General features: G+C 43.8%; 1 protein-coding gene across 1 annotated transcript in view; it reads right to left on the bottom strand.

The window, feature by feature from the left end:
* Positions 1 to 9,487: 9,487 nt before the first annotated feature.
* SLC5A1 (solute carrier family 5 member 1) overlaps positions 9,488 to 15,314 on the bottom strand; it is a 99,664-nt gene continuing 93,837 nt past the window's right edge. Inside the window, exons 14-15 of the mRNA XM_040349645.1 lie at positions 10,225 to 10,330; positions 9,488 to 9,772 (exon numbers count right to left, since the gene is read on the bottom strand). Coding sequence (XP_040205579.1) covers positions 9,564 to 9,772; positions 10,225 to 10,330 — 315 coding nt within the window. The 3' untranslated portion in view covers positions 9,488 to 9,563. The remainder of the gene's footprint in view (positions 9,773 to 10,224; positions 10,331 to 15,314) is intronic.

The raw sequence follows: 15,314 nt of genomic DNA on the forward strand, positions 1-15,314 counted from the left end.
TGCTCTATGGATAGCTCTGTCAGCCATAGAGTAACAATAAATGTAGCAACAGGTGTGATAAATCCCTGAATGTAGTATGTCAATTATGTCAATGAGTGGGAATAGTTTGTTAAACAGAGCTCCAGCCCCCCCACTCTATGGGGGGGGGGCGATGTGTAGACTCCAGACGATTTTCCGATCATGGTAAGGGAAACCCAAAAGGCTTCCCTACTGCTTATGCTCAAAGCACGCTGCGCTTTCCACCTGGCCCGGCGGCAGAGGAAGGAGGAGGGGGCCGAACCTCTGGGGGACCTCGCCGCAATGCGTCACAGCCAGGTCCCCTGGAAGTGGTAAATGTGGCACCAGAGGGGGGAGGAAGTAAACAACAGAGCTTTCACTTTGAGATGGATTCCTTTCTCAGCAGTCTTCTGGTAGCAATGGGTGCACTGTCTGATGGGAGGCCCCTGTAAGCGGTACAGTGGAAGCAGCAGCTGATGTGATCATGACTCTCAAAGCAATTCTGGATGCTGGTGTCCTGAGTAACTGATGCTGCTGCAGTCACTTTCCAGTTCAGCCTCTTGGTTCTAGAGTCCAGCAAATTCAGCACAGCAACCCATTCTTTGGGCAGAGCACAGCGCTTATTGATCCGCTCCAGTTGGCATACTTCTCCAACTGCCCTGGCTCCTTCCCGGGCTTTTGCTTATATCTGATCGCTTTTGTTCAAGGTTTCAATTATAGCTGGATAAGACCTAACATCTCCATCTTGTGTACAAAGAAAGTTCTGCAATCAGTAACACTGCCCAGTCTTGGTGTTACACATATTGGGGTAGATTCAGGTACCTTTTGCGGCGGCGTATCTCCAGATACGCCGCCGTAATTTGAATTCCGCGCCCGCGTAGCGTTACGCCGATTCACAAAGGCAGTTACGCTGTAAAAATAGGCTTCCTCCACCGACGTAACTTGATTGCGGCGGCGTAGAATTGTGTGCAATATAACTTTGGCCGCTAGGGGCGCTTTCGTTGTTGTCGGCGTAGAATATGCTAATTTCCTAGATACGCACGTACATTTCACAAACGTACGTGCGCCCGGCGTTCGTTTTTTACGTCGTTTGTGTTAAGGCTTTTTCGGCGTAAGGCTGCTCCTGCTATTAGGAGGCGCAGCCAATGTTAAGTATGGACGTCGTTCCCGCGTCGCGATTTGAAAATGTTACGTTGTTTGCGTAAGTCGTCCGTGAATGGCGCTGGACACCATTTACGTTCACGTCGAAACCAATGACGTCCTTGCGACGTCATTTACCGCAATGCACGTCGGGACATTTTAGGGACGGCGCATGCGCAGTACGTTCGGCGCGGGAACGCGCCTAATTTAAATGATCCACGCCCCCTACCGTATCATTTGAATTACGTGCGCTTACGTCGGCCCCTTTTACGCTACGCAGCCGCAAAGTGCTTTGTGAATACAGCGCTTGCTCCTGTAATTTACGGCGGTGTAGCGTAAAGACGATACGCTGCACCGCCGTATCAGTGCGCGCCCCTACCTGATTCCACCCCACGATTGACATTTTCTATAGAGGAGGAAGGATGGGGGGCACACATGTGCACACTGCTAGTTCTCACATAGATACATGATATATAGATATATGTTTAATCTGTATCAGAAATTATGCTTGGGAATGTTCACCCACAGTTAGTTTGAATCTGTTATAGATTGTGGAAATATCAGTAGTGGTGGTAATTTGAAGTTCATTTTTTGTAGCTTGTAGAGCTTCCACTTTAATCAGTTTGTTGTCCTGGTTTTTCTGCATCTGTTGCAGTTACATTTGATGAATTAATAATTCTCCTTACCTTGCCTTTGTATAGCTGCTGTGTTGAAAAAACATGTGATGTGAGATTCTCATCCATATGCAATTCAATTAAATTAAAGAGAAATTGAAAAAAATGCTGACAGGAAGTTTTTTTATGACAGAAGAGACCCTCTGCCTGTCAGTGTTAACCACCCGCCGACTGTTTACAGTAAATACACTGCAAGCAGGTGGCAGGTACAGGCACAATCACATACATGTACGTGACCTGCCTTCTTCCAAAATTTGGTGCGCACATGCGTGCCCCCCCCTGCACACCCGTGCTGTGATTGGGCACAGCACAAGTTTGGCAGCAGATTTCAGCCAATGAGTTTGGCTGAAACCTGCTGATCGGCTGTGTCCAATCAGACACAGAGTTCTGTGTGTACAAACACACAAAACTCTGTGTGCAAAGGAATAGCAATCTGGCTGTTTCTACTCCCTGAAAACCAACTAGAAAATATCAGTCAGATTAGAAAGTAAAAGCAGCACATATAACACACATACAAATTGTTAGGCATGCAGGTAACTTCTTGATTGCCCTTAGAAGTTAACCCCTTCCCTACCAGTGTCATTAGTACAGTGTCAGTGTACAGTATTATCATGGATCACTGTATTAGTGTCACAGTGTGACACTAATAGGCACTATCAGACACTAACAGACACAGATAGTGTCTGTTAGCGCCAAATTGCCTGCCACCCTATCACAGTCCCACTATAAGTCCCTGATCACCACCATTACAGTATAGCATCTATAGCTGCATAAATCCCAGTTTACTGTATACAAAGCAATTCAAATGCACTCATTGTTTTTTTTTTGTTTTTACCAAAGACATGTAGCAGAATATATTCTGGCCTAAATTTCTGAAGAAATTCAACTTTTTTTATTGGATATGTTGTATAACAGAAAGTAAAAAAATATTTATTTATTTTCAAAAGTTTCTCATTTACATAATAAAAAAAAACAATAGTGATCAAATACCACCAAAAGAAAGCTCTATATGTGTGAAAAAAATGATATACATTTCATTTGCATACATTGTTGCATAACCACACAATTGGCAGTTAAATTAGTACAGTGCTGAATAGCAAAAAGTGCTCTGATCATGAAGGGGGTTAAACTTTCCAGAGGTCAAGTGGTTAATGTACACTGAGCCTTGCAGCTCAGCATACAGAACCTCTCTATGCTTACAATGTACACTGAGCCTTGCAGCTCAGCATACAGAACCTCTCTATGCTTAGATGAAGTGACTCCAATGCACATGCATTGAAGTGACATGGACGAGCCAATAAAGCGGCCGAAGAGTCCAAACCCAGAAGGAAGATCTGGAGAAGATGAAAGATCCCATGACCAGCAGGGGTGCTAACAGCACTGGGGAGGTTTATTTGGCAGGTAGGTCTGCCATAATGCCATAATATGCTGTGAATAAAAGCATATGTAGCTAACTGCTTCTAGGGGCCTGTTAAAAAAAGAAAATGCTGAGTTAATTCCGCTTTAACCACTTAAGACCAGGACCTTTATGCAGCTAAAGGACCCGGCCAATTTTTGGCGATTCGGCACTGCGTCGCTTTAACTGACAATTGCGCAGTCGTGCAACTTGGCTCCCAAACAAAAGTGGCGTCCTTTTTTTCCCACAAATAGAGCTTTCTTTTGGTGGTATTTGATCACCTCTGCGTTTTTATTTTTTGCGCTATAAACAAAAATAGAGCGACAATTTTGAAAAAAAATGCAATATTTTTTACTTTTTGCTATAATAAATATCCCCCAAAAATATATATACAATTTTTTTTTCCCTCAGTTTAGGCCGATACGTATTCTTCTGCCTATTTTTGGTAAAAAAAATCACAATAAGCGTTTATCGGTTGGTTTGCGCAAAATGTATAGCGTTTACAAAATAGGGGATAGTTTTATTGCATTTCAGCGCTTTTTTTTGTGACTGCGACATTATGGCGGACACTTCGGACAATTTTGACATATTTTTGGGACCATTGTCATTTTCACAGCAAAAAACGCATTTAAAATGCATTGTTTACTGTGAAAATGACAATTGCAGTTTGGGAGTTAACCACAAGGGGGCGCTGATGGGGTTTATGTGTGACCTCATGTCTGTTTCTAACTGTAGGGGGGTGTGGCTGTAGGTGTGACGTCATTGATTGTGATTCCCTATATAAGGGAACACACGATCGATCACGGCGCCACAGTGAAGAACGGGGAAGCTGTGTTTACACACAGCTCTCCCCGTTCTTCAGCTCCGGGGACCGACCGCGGGACTCCAGCGGCGATCGGGTCCGCGAGTCCTGTGGCCGTGATCACGGAGCTTCAGACCGGGTCGCGTGCACGCGTTCGCCGCACGCGCGACCCCACGGCTGGGCTTAAAGGGCAATGTACATATACGTTGATGTGCCCAGCCATGCCATTCTGCCGACGTAAATCGGGGTGAATGGGTCCTTAAGTGGTTAAAGTGCTTACACAGGTTTTTCAGAATGGTAAATAATCTTAATTAATCTTAATTCCATTAAGTCCAACCTATGTGTGTGATTAACAAATTAAATAGGATTGGTCCCAGCACAGAACCATATGGGACCCCACTACCCACCACTGACCATTCTGAGTATTCCCCATTTATCACCACCCTCTGAACTCGCCCCTGTAGCCAGTTTTCAATCCATGTACTCGCCCTATAGTCCATGCCAACAGACCTTATTTTGTACAGTAAACGTTTATGGGAAACTGTGTCAAATGCTTTTGCAAAATCCAAGTACACCACGTTTACGGGCCTTCCTTTATCTAGATGGCAACTCACCTCCTCATAGAAGGTTAATAGATTGGTTTGGTAAGAACGATTCTTCATTAATCCATGCCGATTATTGTTAATGATACTGTTTTGATTACTAAAATCTTTTATATAATCCCTTATCATCCCCTCCAAGAGCTTTCATACTATTGATGTTAGGCTAACTGGTCTGTAATTCACAGGAATGCACTTTGGACCCTTTTTAAGTATTGGTGCTACATTGGCTTTTCTACAATCCACTGGTACTGGTACCATTCCAGTCAGTAGACTGTCAATAAAAAGTAGAATGTCAGTAAAAAAATTACTTTTTATTGAAGTAAAATAAAAAACAATGAGATAGGATAATGAAAGCCGGAATTATATCAGGTAACTTATTCAAAAAGTTGACAGTGCGCAGGGATGGACAGGCCATAGGGACTACAGGGAGTTTCCCGGTGGGCCGATGGCTCAGTGGGCCGTTTTAATTTTCTTTTTTTAAACGGAGACTCTCTCAGACCCCCCCTGTCTCTCAGTCCCCCCCTCTGTCTCTCAGTCCCCCCCGTCTCTCAGTCCCCCCCTCTTTTAGCCCCCTCCGCTATCTCTCAGACCCCCCACTATCTCTCAGATCCCCCACTATCTCTCAGATCCCCCTCTGTCTCTCAGATCCCCCTCTGTCTCTCAGATCCCCCCACTGTCTCTAATTCCCCTCTCTGTCTCTCAGTCCCCCCCTCTTTTAGCCCCCTCCTCTATCTCTCAGACCCCCCTCTATCTCTCAGACCCCCCTCTATCTCTCAGACCCCCTCCTCTGTCTCTTAGCTCACCTGTCTCTCAGCTCCCTCCTCTATCTCATTCACTCCCTAACTCTTAGGCTGCTTTCACACTGGGTCGGGCATTGACGGTAAAACACTGCTAGTTTTAGCAGCACTTTACTGTCGTTTTAGCTGCACTATTCGACGTCTAGCAGGCGCTTTTAACCCCCGCTAGCAGGCAAATTCAAGGTTAAATGCGCCCGTGTAGCGATGCTGCCAAAGTGCTTTGCAGGCGCTTCAGCAGCAGTTGCCATTCATTTCAATGGGCAGGAGCGGTTTGTACGCCGCTCTTCCACCGCCCCAAAGATGCTGCTTGGAGGACTTTTTTTAACGCCCTGGCAGCGCCCCAGTGTGAAAGCACCCAGGCTTTCACACTGGGACTGCAGCGGAGGCGTTTTTCAGGCGCAATTTTTATTGAATTAAAGTGGGCCGGTCTGGATGAAGTCCAGGGCCAAATTTCTGTCCCAGTCCAGCCCTGACAGTGCGTGACATTATTTATCAAAGTTCAAGAAGGACGACGCTTGTATTCCCTCATGACAAGTGATCAGATTAGATTGTTTCAAAGTTAGAAAACAAAAGTGTACATTGTATTTATAAGGTTCATTTTCAGGAATCAAAAATGAAACATATGTTAAAGGCCTTGACTTTGGCAAGACTGTTTTAAATTCCATACCTACCAAGTTTTAAATTCCTACCTGGTGCCAAGGTTTGCATCAGTGTCATGTTTTCTAGAAAAGGAATTTGCCATGTCTTTTGTCTACTGATGCTTTTGGATTTGTATTCTCTTTCTGGAGATTCACTCAAAGTCTGTTGGTTTTATTCACCTCCAGCAAATTATAAATGAACAAAGACTTTCTTAGGGTGCTTTCATACTGCTTAGCTGCGGTTTGGCCACAGTGCAGGCGCAGCGCCATGTACCCATGGTTTTCATGCTGATTACCTGCCCTTTCCCATAGGCTTCTATTAGATCGGGTGTTTTTGGTTCTTTGGTTTATTGATAGCACACCAAAGATGCAGCATGCAGGACTTTTGGTGTGTTTTCAGAAAACATGCCATAAATGCCCTATCTAAGGCCCCTTTCACACTGGGGTGGTGGGTGTGTCGGCAGTAAAACGCCGCCATTTTTAGCGGCGCTTTACCGTTAATTTCGCTTTGTGGCCATTTTAACCCCCGCCAGAGGCGTATCTAGTGAAAATGCCGCCTATGGCAAGCACTGAAACTGCGCCCCTGTCAAAACATTTGAAACCCATCTTTCAGATAATACTGTCAGTATATACAGGTATATAGAGAGAACAGTAGGTTAGTTGTTGGGGCCTCTCTTGGTTTGAATCTGGGCCAGGAAGCTATCTGTATGTTCTCTTGGTGTGGGCACACTCCAAAGCCATGTTGGTAGGTGATGGTCCCCTGTCTGTATGAAGTGGCAATGCACATGGGTGATCACATTCTGCATGCCACCCCCTCATGCCTGAAAAATGATCCAAAATGAGCGCTGGCCCAAAATCTGGCAAGAGCTGGCTGGACAGGACTGAATGGAAGTATACATAGATATGTGTAGGGTCCTCTATCATTGTAGAATATGATTAGCCATGTACACTGCCAGTCTGTACACAGGGTACAATTCACCTACCTGCATGTGTTTGGAGTGGAAGAGGAACCCCACTTGGAGAACATGCTAACTCCATGTAGCTAGTGTCCTGGGCAAGAGTGGAGCCCAGTATATATATATAATGGGGTAGACATTGGTTGGGTACCTGCCAGGTTAGGTGATATAGTGCCAGGTTAGGTTATAGTGTCAGGTTAGGGTATAGTGCCAGGTTAGGTGGTATAGTGCCAGGCTAACCTGGCATAGTGCCAGGTTAGGGGGTATAGTGCCAGGTTAGGTGGTATAGTGCCAGGTTAGGTGGTATAGTGCCAGGTTAGATGGTATAATGCCAGGTTAGGTGGTATGGTGATAGGTTAGGTGGTATAGTGCCAGGTTAGGGTATATATAGCCAGGTTAGGTGGTATATTATGCCAGGTTAGGTGGTATATTATGCCAGGTTAGGTGGTATATTATGCCAGTTTAGGGGGTGTAGTTGCCAGGTTAGGTAGTATATTATGCCAGGTTAGGGGGTATAGTTGCCAGGTTAGGTGGTATATTATGCCAGGTTAGGTTGTATAGTGCCAGGTTAGGGTATATTATGCCAGGTTAGGTGGTATAATGCCAGGTTAGGGGGTGTAGTTGCCAGGTTAGGTGGTATATTATGCCAGGTATGCCAGTGGCTGACAGTGAAGGCATCCATGCGGTTTTCACATTGTGACAGGTGTGAGAAGAAGATCCCCCATCCGCCATCACAGGAAGGACGGATCAGGGGAATTGGCGACAAGTGCTGGAACATGTTACATGCTCCACCCTAAATACAACAGGTAAAATTTTCCAAAATTTTCCAAAAGGTGAACTTATCCGTTAAGACAATTTAAAGATAGCATACTGTGTGTAGGCAGGTGAGGCTGCAGTATATCCTTCAACCTGAAGGTGGCACTGTGTTGTTTTTTTAAGCTGGCAGAACCCCATTGAGGAATAATTGTCTCCTGCTATGGGCTCTAGGCAGCCATCTTGGGGAGGATAGCAATCCAATTAAATACTGAAGTCCCATTAAAGGTAGTTGTCTTGACTATGCATTCTTTAAATAGTAGGATACTGTGTCATTCGAGGTGCCTGCAGTGTGAAGGAATGATAGCGCTCTAAAAGCTACTGACCCCTCGGATTGCTTCCGCCCTACTGAAACCGACAGGTGCTGGCTCTGCACAGATACATGGAATTGGAAAAAATCCTGGAGACTGCCACACTCTGTTAAACGATGTCTTTATTGGATAAAATCAGATCAAAACATAATCCAAAATGGTGCAGTCAAGATGAAAAAGTGGACAACAGGACAAAAAATGGCTAACATATTTCACATCATAAGATGCTTACTCATAGCTCATGAGTTAGCATCTTACGATGTGAAACATGTGGCTAACATGTTTCACATTGTTTTTTTTGTCTTGTTGTCTACTTTTTCATCTTGACTGCACCATTTTGGATTATGTTTTGGTCTGATTTTATCCAATAAAGACATCGTTTAACAGAGTGTGGCAGTCCAGGATTTTTTCCAATTCCAAGTGCCTGCAGTGTGGGAGTAAGATAGGTACAGAGCCCCGCTGGACAGGTAGAGAATAGGAGCAACATTAGGGAGAAATACCTGTTGAGGAGGAAAAGAGTAGGTTTCCCCTGTCAGATTCCTGGAAGAGTCTTCCACTGGCAACCAGATATCTGCAGGGACATTTGGGGATCACAGTGTGAACAATCTATAGCCTCCTCCTAGGGAAGTGTTCCTCTGGCATTCTGTGCTTCTATCAATGGCTGACATGTTCCTATTTAGAACAGTGACCTCTTCTGCCTGTTAAAGGGTATGACCTCCAATATATGTGGTGCCATTGCTGTAAATTGTCTTATTTCTGTGAAAAGTAAATTTCTACAATATAGACAAGGTTTATGTATCCATGTATTCAATTTTTGGGTACACTGGTTAGGCCCTGCCTACATGTTGGCAAGTGATGTGTAGGTGGCACTGGTGGCAAGATTTACTACTGGCAACATTGGCTGGTTCTGATGGCTTAGAATGTTACATATTCAATCAACGCTGGTTGTACAAATGACAATGAAGTAACAAAATTATATTTCATAATAATAGTTTATTTATTTATGAAAATACAAGAGATGTTTTACAAATATGGAAGAATTCTTTATCTATTAATTGTAGCTTTTGGACAATTTCTTCTGTGAAATGTTTTCATAGACCCAAGAGATTCTAGTCAATGATGTCCATCATTGGTCTTAGGTTAGGGTAGTAATGTGTGGATGAAGTTCACTACCAATGTCCTGCTACTTCACCCTGCAATAGGGCATGTCTATGTAAAATGTACTGCTATCGGGGCTTCATGGACAGGAGTTACCCACAGGGTAGATTTTTCATCATAAATTACCTTCACGTCCATATTTCCTTTGTTTTGTATCATCCAAATGGGTCTCATGAGCAGAAAAAAGTAATAATTGGTACCGCTCTCTGCCATTAACCTTTATTTGATGATTGGACCAAACAATGTCTATTAGGATTCATCATAAAGAATATATTACATCTAGGCAAAGTAGGCATGGCAGAACACAGCAACAGCTAGTAGGATAATGCCATTGATATTGGACACATTTCTCCATAGTGGCGTTTCCGACGTGTCGGTCATCTTTGCTTGAATGGCCGCCTTCTCTTCCTCACTAAGTTTTGGAGCCCTCTTAGTTTCGAACCCACAGAACCAATTGTAAGCCTTCTTCCAACAACTCACTTGTTTCTCTGCATCAAATGTAAAAATAAAAGGGTTAAATGAATAACTGACAAACAAAATGCTACACTTAAACTGACTGTATCAGCTTTTTTTATCGGCTGAAGGAACATCACTTGCTCTGAGCACCCTTTTGGTCCTGCAGTATGATTTTAAACAAATACGATTCTGTGCTTCAGTAAACAGGTTTTAGATTCAGTAATTTTTTTTAATGTAATCATATGACCAACTTTACTGATCAGAGATCAAAGGCTTGCATCTTATGAAATGCTTTTGTACCTGGTTAAAAATTTGATTACACTAGTTGGGTGCACCCTGAGTACCCCGAGTACTAAGGTCCCATTGGCACAAAGCTATACCTATGGCTATAATATGTACAGTTATTAACATTATGCGATTTAGAAAAGTGGGGTCCTTATGTCTATTTTATTCTAACAACAATGTACTGGCTAGTCTGACTAACCTTCATCAAATTCATCATCTGTTTGTTCTTCAGCAACCCAGTCTTTGGCTTCAAGGTCTTCTCTTTCCTCTTTGCTGTTCCTCAGGGACCAGCACAAGCGGTAAAGCTACAAAAAAAAAGTTTTTATATTTTTGTCACATTATGCCTAGCATCTCTACTTTACTCTTATTTTAGTGATCTAGTACATTTTGGAATTGGGTACAAACATTTAGGCTGGGTTCACACCATTGCGAATTGGATGCAGGTTCTCCGCATTCAATTCGCAATAGCAGTAGATTTTAACCAGCTCTCTATGGAGCCTGTTCACATATCTCCACAGCAGGTCTCTATTTCAGATCCGAAATTCAGACCAAAATTCTGTCTAAAATTGGACCTGAAATGGTGAACCAGGATGCACCAGACCCCTGCTGTGAGCCGCATGCAGTTCATATGTGAACCCAGCCTTACATATTCTTGTTATAGTGCAGTCATGTTTTTTTACTTCTATGCAATAAAACCAGTCTATATCAAGCCCAAAACTTATTTTCTTTAGTATTTGTTTTTTACCACTAACCAGGACGGTTATGCCCCGTACACACGGTTAGACTTTTGACCGGCCCAAATTACATCGGAATTCCGACAGAATTCCATCGAAGTAAAAGAGAACATGTTCTCTATCTAAACTCCGATGAAATTCCTCGGAATTTCTGATGGAAAAAATCCGATGGGGCATACACACGGTCGGAATTTTCCGATGGAAAAAGTCCGTCTGACTTTTTCGATCGGAAATTCCAATCGTGTGTACGGGGCTTTAGAGATTTTTCCCTCACTTTCTGTCCTGCTTACAACAGTTTTACCAGACAAAAACTAAGCTGCAAGTTGAAGGGAAGGACCTCCAAGGTGATATTCTCTGAAATATTGCCTATGCCATGCACAACACAGGAAAGGCAGGAGGTGATTAAATAGCCTAATGAATAGCTAAAGACCTGGTGTAAGGAGGAAGGATTTGGGTTTTTAGAGTGGCTTTAGGCTGAGTGATTTTAGAGTGGTTTTTAGACTAGCTTTTCACTGGGGTGCAACCTATATGCTAAAGATTGTTTGCACCTAAATGGAAGGGGGTCTACTGTGCTGGGGGAGAGATTTTGGGAAGGCTGGAGGAGTATTTAAACTAGGATTGTGGGAAGAATTAGTTAGATTATAATGGGGCAGACCGGTCAGACAGGGGTAAGACATTCCCTATTGGTGGGTGGAATGGGGAAAGATGGGGGGAGGGCTATGGCAGATGATATGAAGGTTGCTATGTTACAACAACCATTGGAAATGGTTGTACTAAAATAAAAAATATGCAACATATGTTTGCAAAATGTGACGATGAATTAAAGTTTGGCCTTCATTCAGCCTACCTAAGAAAGACGAGGATCCTTATTTGGGAGGCTACTGATCCACTCGTCACCCTGGGGGAGCCGTAGTCTGTGGCTGGCTTGCAGTTTACCGCTGGGAGGTTTTATGCTACGAGTCCCGGAGAGTCGTATCGAGACAAATTGTTCCATCCAGTGTCCCTGAGGCATCAAAAGGCCCTGGCTGGGTTGTAGCCAAACGTTTGGAAAGCTTGCCATCTGGTAAGCTGCTTACTATTGCGGTGGAGGGCTGACACTGACTGTATGCATGTCACCTGGTGGTTAGAGTTTCCGAAGTATAACTTGATGTGCTAGCTTCTATGGAGTCTTCACCTACAGTCTAATGAACAGTGTCAACCAGCTTTACCAACACTTAGTGCATTTGTTGGCTTCTACAGACTTTTTGGGCTCAATCCATTAATTTTGTTTATATTTAATATTGAGTTAATTTGTTTTCTGGCGCGGCTTTTTATTTTCTAATGAATTAAAGTGTTTGCTCACCAATACCAGAAGTCTGCCAAGCAAAATTGGTGAGTTGCAAGATCTGGTGCACGAGGAAAACTATGATATAATTGGTATTGCTGAATCTTAGCTTCATTCTTCTCATGACTGGGCTTTTGATATTCCTGGCTATGATCTCTTTTTTAGAAAGACAGGGTAAAACGGAGGGGTGGTGGTGTCTGTCTCTATGTGAGAAGTGATCTCAAAGTGAGTGTAAAAGAGGACCTAGTTGATGGAGAGTGTATGAGTCTGAAGCATTATGGGTGGAACTGTACATGGGTGTGTGTACTACAAAGGTTGTCATTGGAGTTTGTTATAGACCTCCCAGTGTTAGAGAGGAGGTAGAGACTAAAGGTCGACCGATATATCGGCCGATATTTGGTGTTTTTTAATTAATCGGCATCGGCCGATTTTGCAGGGGAAGAAAGCCGATTAAACTTCAGCGCGATTAAACTTCAGCGCGACTTGCTAAAAAGCTTCTGTAATAGAAGTCAATGCAAGTTGCCTGAGAAGTTTCCACTGGAAGCGATGGAGAGTTCTCAGTTTAACCATTTAAAGACTAAGGGGCAGATTCACATACTTCGGTGCATTTTTGCGTCGGGCGTAGCGTATCTAAGATACACTATGCCGCCGTAACTTATTATTTTTTTTTCGAATCCTCAAAGAATTCGCGCTGTAAGTTACGGCGGCGTAGTGTATCTTTGGCGGCGTAAGGGTGCGCAATTCAAATGGATGTGATGGGGGCGTGTTTTATGTAAATACGTCGTGACCCGACGTAAACAAGGTTTTTTTTAACGGCGCATGCGCCGTCCGTGGGGGTATCCCAGAACGCATCTTAGAAATTTAACCGGAACAAGCCAATGTTTACGACAGTGATGTCTTTCTACGCAAATCCCTATTTGCGAACGACTTACGCAAACAACGTAAAAAATTCAAAATTCGACGCGGGAACGACGGCCATACTTAACATTGAGTACGCCTCATAATAGCAGGGGTAACTATACGCCGGAAAAAGCCGAACGCAAACGACGTAAAAAAATGCGCCGGGCCGACGTACGTTCGTGGACCGCCGTAAATAGCTAATTTGCATACTCGACGCGGAATTCGACGGAAACGCCACCTAGCGGCCGGCGGAAAAATGCACCCAAGATCCGACGGCGTACTAAGACGTACGCCTGTCGGATCGATCCCAGATGCAGTCGTATCTTGTTTTGTAGATACAAAACAAAGATACGACGCGGGAACTTTAAAATCACGTGGCGTATCAATAGATACGCCGGCGTAATTCTTTTGTGGATCTGCCCCTAAATCTTTTTTGACACTTGTTGCTTACAAGTAAAAATCCTGCATTTTCTGCTAGAAAATCATTTAGAACCCCCAAACATTATATATATTTTTTTTAGCAGAGACCCTAGGAAATAAAATAGCGATTGTTGCAATATTTTATGTCAAACGGTATTTGCGCAGCGGTATTTCAAACGTTTTTTTTTTGGGGGGAAAAATACACTTTAACAAATTAAAAGAAAACTAAACAGTAAAGTTAGCCCATATTTTTTTTTTTTTTTGTCCAAAAGTTTTGATTACCTGTTTTTGTGTATTTAAATCAGGGGTTCACCCAAATTTTTTTTTAACATTACATCTAGCAGAGCCAGCATACTAAGGACATTTACTTTCGGCAGGTAATTTTTTTTTTTCTCCGTACATACCTTTATATTCTGTTTTTGTCCAAGGCTTCCGGGTTCCGATGACTGCAGGACTGGGCATTCCTATCATTCAGTTCGATGATTGACGGCAATATACGGCGCCTGCGCAGTCAGCTCTACACGGCGGGCGCAGGCGCCGTATAGTGCCGACTCGCAGCTTGGCTATTTCCGGAAAACTGGTGACGCGCGTTGTGCGACAGGTCACCTGTTTCACAAGCCGTCAATCATCGAACCAAAGGATAGGAACGCCCAGTCCCGCAGTCATCGGAGCCCTGAGGCAGGGATAGGAACGCCCAGTCTCCGAGTCATCAGAACGCGGAAGCCCTGGACCAAATTTAGAATATAAAGGTATGTACGAAAAAAAAAAAAAAAAAGATCTGCCGAAAGTAAATGCCCTTACTATGTTTAGTCTAATGTTAAAAATTAGTTTTTAGGGTGAACCTCCACTTTAAGATATATATATATATATATATATATATATATATGGCAGTAGTAGCACCTGAGGGAGAGATCAGCTTCGGGTGCCGACCTCACGTGTGCCCAGGACAGGTAAGTGTCCATATATTAAAAGTCAACAGCTGCAGTATTTGTAGCTGCTGACTTTTAAAAAAAATTTCAGCGGAACTCTGCTGCTTTCACACTGGATTGTCATTCTAGTGGCGCTATTTGGCTGCTAGCGGGGCGCTTACAGTATATCCCAGCTAGCGGCCGATGAAGGGGTTAAATGCTCTTGTGTAGCGCCACTGCAGAAGCGCTTTGCAGGCTCTTCGGCAGCGGTGTCATTCATTTCTAAGGGCAAGGGTGGTGGAGGAGCGGTATACACCGCTCCAAAGATGCTGCTTGCAGGACTTTTTTTTTAAATCCTGCTAGCGCACCGCCTCAGTGTGAAATCACTCGGGCTTTCACACAGACTGCAGGGGAGCTGTTTGTGCAGGCACTTTACAGGCAATATTTTTAGCCCAAAAGCGCCTGAAAAAACGCCCCAGTGTGAAAGGGGTCTAACTGTTAGATTTTATGAGATGAAGGAGGGGAAAAAAAATAAAAAATCAGCCTAACATATCGGCCCAAAAAAATCGGCATCCTATTCTAAATATCGGCATCGGCCAGAGAAAAACCCATATTGGTCGACCTCATGGTCGCACAGATGGAAAGGGTTGGAAATTGACTGGAGTAATGGCACTGCTGTGAGGCCTCGTACACACGGCAGAGGAACTCGACGTGCCAAACACATCGAGTTCCTCGGCCAGTTCAGCCCTGAAGCCGCCGAGGAGTTTGGCGGGACGAGAGCTCCCATAGAACAACGAGGAAATAGAGAACATGTTCTCTATTTCCTCGTCGAGCTCCTCGTCGGCTTCCTCGGCCGAAAGTGTACACACGACCAGTTTCCTCGGCAGAATTCAGCCAGAAACTCTGTCGGAAGCTGAATTCTGCCGAGGAAACTGGTCGTGTGTACGGGGCCTGACAGTTAAAGGGCAAAAATGTATAAGCCTATTACAAGACAATTTTATGG

Source organism: Rana temporaria, chromosome 1 (assembly GCF_905171775.1).
Source record: "Rana temporaria chromosome 1, aRanTem1.1, whole genome shotgun sequence".
NCBI classification, from domain to species: Eukaryota; Metazoa; Chordata; class Amphibia; order Anura; family Ranidae; genus Rana; species Rana temporaria.